Consider the following 8,091-nt stretch of genomic DNA (forward strand, 5'->3'; position numbering starts at 1 on the left):
TAAGGTGCGCGTCCTTGTGTAGTGCTATGAGAGTCACATCTAGATAGAAGAGTAAGTAAGGTGAGTGTCCTTGTGTAGTGCTATGAGAGTCACATATAGATAGAAGAGTAAGTAAGGTAAGTGTCCTTGTGTAGTGCTGCGAGAGTCACACATAGATAGAAGAGTAAGTAAGGTGGGCATCCTTGTGTAGTGCTGCGAGAGTCACATATAGATAGAAGAGTAAGTAAGGTGGGCGTCCTTGTGTAGTGCTATGAGAGTCACATATAGATAGAAGAATAAGTAAGGTGGGTGTCCTTGTGTAGTGCTGCGAGAGTCACATCTAGATAGAAGAGTAAATAAGGTGGGCGTCCTTGTGTAGTGCTGCGAGAGTAACATATAGATAGAAGAGTAATTAAGGTGGGAGTCCTTGTGTAGTGCTGCGAGAGTCACATATAGATAGAAGAGTAAGTAAGGTCGGAGTCCTTGTGTAGTGCTGCGAGAGTCACATATAGATAGAAGAGTAAGTAAGGTGGGCGTCCTTGTGTAGTGCTGCGAGAGTCACATATAGATAGAAGAGTAAGTAAGGTGGGCGTCCTTGTGTAGTGCTATGAGAGTCACATCTAGATAGAAGAATAAGTAAGGTGGTGGGCGTCCTTGTGTAGTGCTATGAGAGTCACATCTAGATAGAAGAATAAGTAAGGTGGGCGTCCTTGTGTAGTGCTATGAGAGTCACATATAGATAGAAGAATAAGTAAGGTGGGCGTCCTTGTGTAGTGCTGCGAGAGTAACATATAGATAGAAGAGTAATTAAGGTGGGCGTCCTTGTGTAGTGCTGCGAGAGTAACATATAGATAGAAGAGTAAATAAGGTGGGCGTCCTTGTGTAGTGCTGCGAGAGTAACATATAGATAGAAGAGTAATTAAGGTGGGCGTCCTTGTGTAGTGCTGCGAGAGTCACATATAGATAGAAGAGTAGGTAAGGTGGGCATCCTTGTGTAGTGCTGCGAGAGTCACACATAGATAGAAGAGTAGGTAAGGTGGGCAATTTTTTTCCGGGAAATTACTGTTCCATGTAAATTGGGGTTACGTTTAAATGGGTACAAGCATATTTTTTCGTGTCGTAAAAACACAAATTTAAAAACCGTTAAACCGTCTGCTGCAACTGCATGCGATATTTAAAACACTTCACGCATCCATACCGCCCATCGAAAAATCAGACCCAATACTTTAAAACCATTTTCAACATTATTTTTTTTCTCTCCAAATTTTTTTTGAGTAATTTATCATTGGGGGGGTCCAAAGAGTTGTGAAAGAGATCCCCACATTTTTAACCAAAAATAGGGATTTTGCAATTTTTGTCTCCTGGTCTGGGATGGAGAAAACTTTTCTCCAGTTTTTTTTCGCCTGCTGTAGTTTTCGTCTATTTTTTGGTTAGAATTTTGCTGTATTTTTTTTTTTGTCGCAATGTGATGGGATACTGGGCCTGATTCAGAGCCGGACGCTCTGACAAGAGCGCTCGCTGTGAATCAGGGCACTCCTACCTAAAGTAAGAGCGGTCTCCTGCAGCATAGCTGTGTGTGGTCACCCACAGCTATGTGAGCAGCCAAAAAGATGGTCGCGATGGTCAAGACCATCGTGACCATTGGGCTTGCGACGAGACCCTGCGGTAGGGTCTCACTGCCGCAAGCCCGGGAGTGTTTTTGGCTCTATCAGAGCCAAAAGCACTCCCACTGACATCACTAGTGATGTCAGTGGGGCTGGCCCCAGACGGTAGGCGTTCCCATGGGAACGCCTCCGTCTGGGCAGCAACGCCATCGGCACGCCCACCAAAGGGGGCGTGCTGTCACTCACCATCGACAGCTCGCCCCCTTTGGTGCGAGACCCATAGCGACGGCTTGGCCGTCGCTATTCGGGTCTCGCGCATGCGCACGACGGAGCGCACTAGGGCACCATCGACCCGCTTGCGAGCGCTCAGCGCTCGCGAGCAGGTCTGAATCAGGCCCACTGTGCTGAGTAATGTGATATGTGACACCTGAATATCTGTGTGCTCCTGAGTCTGTATATGGGAGACTGCGCTGAGTAATGTGATATGTGACACCTGTATATCTGTGTGCTCCTGAGCCTGTATATGGGAGACTGTGCTGAGTAATGTGATATGTGACACCTGTATATCTGTGGGCTCCTGCGTCTGTATATGGGAGACTGCGCTGAGTAATGTGATGTGTGACACCTGTATATCTGTGTGCTCCTGAGTCTGTATATGGGAGACTGTGCTGAGTAATGTGATGTGTGACACCTGTATATCTGTGTGCTCCTGAGTCTGTATATGGGAGACTGCGCTGAGTAATGTGATGTGTGACACCTGTATATCTGTGTGCTCCTGAGCCTGTATATGGGAGACTGTGCTGAGTAATGTGATGTGTGACACCTGTATATCTGTGTGCTCCTGAGTCTGTATATGGGAGACTGTGCTGAGTAATGTGATGTGTGACACCTGTATATCTGTGTGCTCCTGAGTCTGTATATGGGAGACTGCGCTGAGTAATGTGATATGTGACACCTGTATATCTGTGTGCTCCTGAGTCTGTATATGGGAGACTGCGCTGAGTAATGTGACACCTGTATATCTGTGTGCTCCTGAGTCTGTATATGGGAGACTGCGCTGAGTAATGTGATGTGTGACACCTGTATATCTGTGTGCTCCTGAGTCTGTATATGGGAGACTGCGCTGAGTAATGTGATGTGTGACACCTGTATATCTGTGCGCTCCTGAGTCTGTATATGGGAGACTGTGCTGAGTAATGTGATATGTGACACCTGTATATCTGTGTGCTCCTGAGTCTGTATATGGGAGACTGTGCTGAGTAATGTGATATGTGACACCTGTATATCTGTGCGCTCCTGAGTCTGTATATGGGAGACTGCGCTGAGTAATGTGATATGTGACACCTATATATACTATAGATACGTGGTGTAGAATAGGGACAATACTCGGTTATATAACGGAGGATACGTGGTGTAGAATAGGGACAATACTCGGTTATATAACGGAGGATACGTGGTGTAGAATAGGGACAGTACTCGGTTATATAACGGAGGATACGTGGTGTAGAATAGGGACAGTACTCGGTTATATAACGGAGGATACGCGGTGTAGAATAGGGACAATACTCGGTTATATAACGGAGGATACGCGGTGTAGAATAGGGACAATACTCGGTTATATAACGGAGGATACGTGGTGTAGAATAGGGACAATACTCGGTTATATAACGGAGGATACGTGGTGTAGAATAGGGACAATACTCGGTTATATAACGGAGGATACGTATTGTAGAAGAGGGACAATACTCGGTTATATAACTGAGGATACGCAGTGTAGAATAGGGACAGTACTCGGTTATATAACTGAGAATACGCGGTGTAGAATAGGGACAATACTCGGTTATATAACGGAGGATACGTGGTGTAGAATAGGGACAATACTCGGTTATATAACGGAGGATACGTGGTGTAGAATAGGGACAATACTCGGTTATATAACGGAGGATACGTGGTGTAGAATAGGGACAATACTCGGTTATATAACAGAGGATAAGTATTGTAGAAGAGGGACAGTACTCGGTTATATAACGGAGGATACGCGGTGTAGAATAGGGACAATACTAGGTTATATAACGGAGGATACGTGGTGTAGAATAGGGACAATACTCGGTTATATAACGGAGGATACGTGGTGTAGAATAGGGACATCCTCTGTTATATAACCGAGTATTAAGTATTGTAGAAGAGGGACAGTACTCGGTTATATAACGGAGGATACGCGGTGTAGAATAGGGACAATACTAGGTTATATAACGGAGGATACATGGTGTAGAATAGGGACAATACTCGGTTATATAACGGAGGATACGTGGTGTAGAATAGGGACATCCTCTGTTATATAACCGAGTATTAAGTATTGTAGAAGAGGGACAGTACTCGGTTATATAACGGAGGATACGCGGTGTAGAATAGGGACAATACTAGGTTATATAACGGAGGATACGCGGTGTAGAATAGGGACAATACTCGGTTATATAACTGAGGATACGCGGTGTAGAATAGGGACAGTACTCGGTTATATAACTGAGGATACGTGGTGTAGAATAGGGACAATACTCGGTTATATAACTGAGGATACGCGGTGTAGAATAGGGACAGTACTTGGTTATATAACTGAGGATACGTGGTGTAGAATAGGGACAATACTCGGTTATATAACTGAGGATACGCGGTGTAGAATAGGGACAGTACTCGGTTATATAACTGAGGATACGCGGTGTAGAATAGGGACAATACTAGGTTATATAACGGAGGATACGTGGTGTAGAATAGGGACAATACTCGGTTATATAACGGAGGATACGTGGTGTAGAATAGGGACATCCTCTGTTATATAACCGAGTATTAAGTATTGTAGAAGAGGGACAGTACTCGGTTATATAACGGAGGATACGCGGTGTAGAATAGGGACAATACTAGGTTATATAACGGAGGATACGCGGTGTAGAATAGGGACAATACTCGGTTATATAACTGAGGATACGCGGTGTAGAATAGGGACAGTACTCGGTTATATAACTGAGGATACGTGGTGTAGAATAGGGACAATACTCGGTTATATAACTGAGGATACGCGGTGTAGAATAGGGACAGTACTTGGTTATATAACTGAGGATACGTGGTGTAGAATAGGGACAATACTCGGTTATATAACTGAGGATACGCGGTGTAGAATAGGGACAGTACTCGGTTATATAACTGAGGATACGCGGTGTAGAATAGGGACAATACTCGGTTATATAACGGAGGATACGTGGTGTAGAATAGGGACAGTACTCGGTTATATAACTGAGGATACGCGGTGTAGAATAGGGACAATACTCCGTTATATAACTGAGGATACGCGGTGTAGAATAGGGACAGTACTCGGTTATATAACTGAGGATACGCGGTGTAGAATAGGGACAGTACTCGGTTATATAACTGAGGATACGTGGTGTAGAATAGGGACAATACTCGGTTATATAACGGAGGGTACGTGGTGTAGAATAGGGACAATACTCGGTTATATAACGGAAGATACGCGGTGTAGAATAGGGACAATACTCGGTTATATAACTGAGGATACGCGGTGTAGAATAGGGACAGTACTCGGTTATATAACGGAGGATACGTGGTGTAGAATAGGGACAATACTCCGTTATATAACTGAGGATACGCGGTGTAGAATAGGGACAGTACTCGGTTATATAACGGAAGATACGTGGTGTAGAATAGAGACAATACTAGGTTATATATCGGAGGATACGCGGTGTAGAATAGGGACAATACTCGGTTATATAACTGAGGATACGCGGTGTAGAATAGGGACAGTACTCGGTTATATAACGGAAGATACGCGGTGTAGAATAGGGACAGTACTCGGTTATATAACGGAGGATACGCGGTGTAGAATAGGGACAATACTCGGTTATATAACGGAAGATACGTGGTGTAGAATAGGGACAGTACTCGGTTATATAACGGAGGATACGCGGTGTAGAATAGGGACAATACTCGGTTATATAACTGAGGATACGCGCTGTAGAATAGGGACTGTACTCGGTTATATAACTGAGGATACGTGGTGTAGAATAGGGACAATACTCGGTTATATAACGGAGGATACGTGGTGTAGAATAGGGACAATACTCGGTTATATAACGGAGGATACGTGGTGTAGAATAGGGACAGTACTCGGTTATATAACGGAGGATACGTGGTGTAGAATAGGGACAGTACTCGGTTATATAACGGAGGATACGTGTAGGATTAGGGTGTGATATATATACTGTACATTGATCAGGTTCCTGTTGCCCCATGTTCCAGCAGAGAGACTTTGTGTTGCAATCTGTAAGTGAATGGCAGCTATATTGGATTTGTCACTGAATAAAGTGTCAGCTGCTGCTGGACGGGGCACAATACAAAGGCTGCAGCAATGGCCTATTGTAGGCTGGTTTACATAACAATTGATGGGTTTAGAAGTTGCAGAGAGGATTGTGAGTTAGAGGAAAGCGTTGGGAGCAGCACAGAGTACACAGCGGTGAGCAGCGTGCGTTTGCTGCACGGCGAGGTCACATCTAGTTCATCTGCTGTTTTTCTCCTGATTGACAGCGTGAAACGTTAATATAATTAGACATGAAACGTGCAATTCCCACCTCTAATATACCACAGGGAAAAGGAGATGACTGCCGTGTATGTTAGCATTGTCCCGCACACACGTGTAACAGGTGGAGGCTGCTCTCACCTTTATGAATATAGTGTATCAGGAAACGATCCCCTTATGTACAGTATATAGTTTGTGCATATTGTGTTACTTGTTTCTCTCCCAGACTTGCACATGTGATAATAATCATTAGAGGATCCCTCCAGCATGTTCCCTAGCCGGGGCGTCCTGCAGTATTTCTTCTCTCTGCAGTTCCCGTGAGCTGGTTGTCTCACGGCGGCGGCGGCAGAGAGCTGCTCCCCTCAGACGCTGCGCTTAGCATAGGGCGCAGGGAGGGAGCCGGCAGCCAAGTCCTGCTGAGCACTTTTATTTCAGGCCTGTGAAAAGAATGAATTATTCAGCAGTAAGCAATGCCTCCAGCCGCCCATTCGGGAGCTTTGATCTGCGAATCAGGCGGCCGCATGAATGCCCTTATTGTCATGTTATGTGTACACAGTGTGTGAGGCCTGAGCCTCATCTGCTGGAGATTACAGTGCAGGCATGCTGGGTGAGGGTCTGTAATTGTATGTCTCCAGATGCTGCTTATTGGCGAATGTCACGTGGCCTCCTGCTGTACGGATGGCACATAGCCCCCAGCCCCCACAGCAGCGCGCCCCTTACCTGAGCACCTGCCTGGGGATGTATTACAGGCTGCACGCAGAGCCTTCTTATAGGGCAGTAGAGGCTTATTACCTTCAGTTATTTGTCTTGTTGCTGATTTGTAAATCCATTTTTGTGTACATAAAGGCTTTTCCTGTATGGCGGAATAACGGAAGCAGAGGCAGGGGATAGCCCTGGTTAGGTGGGGGTCTCTATACTGACCTTATTCCTACCCTCCTCGCACACGCACCCGGTAAGTATCCAACCATAAAGCGCTGAGCACCGTCACATAACTTCTTCGGTCAGATACAGGACTGACGCTAAAATGTTTATTACCGTCAGCTTTTTGCACTGCTGTCTCTGAATAAACGTGTAATGAATGTTATATAATCAGTTACATTGTTTTATTTATTTTTGTACATTAGGACACTTGTGCGCTGGTATCCCTGTGTATTGCATACGCTGTACATGATACCGTGTGTATACAGTATGTACGCGCTGCGCCCATAAGTCCTCTTGTTACTGACATGGGAGCATTGTGTGGAGCTGTGCCTGGTCCTGGCCACACAGCTTGTTATCTCTGCACAAAGGGGGCAATAATTTGTCTGCATTCCCGTCCTCTGCTCCGGCCAGGACCTACGACAACCTATGTACAATGGTGATGGTTCCTGGTAACACAATGGCTGCTGTGGTTCATGGAAGAGCCCAGTATTTTATTCACAGCCCATGTCTCCTCATTACCAGCCTGTCTTCCCAAAGAGGATATTCAGTATGTCGGCCGTGTCGGCCAATGCCTTAAGCTGTTCTGTCACATACAGAGACTGTACAGATCCGTCCATCAGTCCCTCCATAAACTGACCCTGTCCCTTCTTTATTGCAGGCAGGAATGAATTGATAGCCAGATACATCAAGTTACGTACAGGGAAAACACGGACCAGGAAACAGGTAAGACGTTGTCTCTGCTCTGTCTGATACATCTTATTGTCCCCAACTGCTTACGCTGTATCCTCATTGCTTTGCACACACGGGTACATACTCCCATCCCGGTAATCCTCCAGAATGTTCCCTAAACATCTTACAGCCGGAACCCACAGCCACGGGGGGCTTGTACTTACCATTACCACCATAGGCTTACTCACTACTGCTTAGAAATAGTCACTTTTCTGTTCATTGTAATATTTCCCCAGATGACTTGTCAGGGCTCATTCACATTAATCTTCAGTA

The 8,091-nt window shown here is 45.3% G+C and overlaps 1 protein-coding gene across 3 annotated transcripts in view; it reads left to right on the plus strand.

Annotated features, from left to right (window-relative positions):
- The window catches only part of TEAD1 (TEA domain transcription factor 1), a 252,105-nt gene that overhangs the window by 174,718 nt on the left and 69,296 nt on the right, over nucleotides 1-8,091 (plus strand). For all 3 annotated transcript variants that reach the window (XM_088458947.1, XM_088458946.1, XM_088458945.1), the window contains one exon: nucleotides 7,748-7,812. In XM_088458947.1, coding sequence (XP_088315073.1) covers nucleotides 7,748-7,812 — 65 coding nt within the window. The remainder of the gene's footprint in view (nucleotides 1-7,747; nucleotides 7,813-8,091) is intronic.

Source organism: Taudactylus pleione, unplaced genomic scaffold (genome assembly GCF_031769625.1).
Source record: "Taudactylus pleione unplaced genomic scaffold, aTauple2 ptg000875l, whole genome shotgun sequence".
NCBI classification, from domain to species: domain Eukaryota; kingdom Metazoa; phylum Chordata; class Amphibia; order Anura; family Myobatrachidae; genus Taudactylus; species Taudactylus pleione.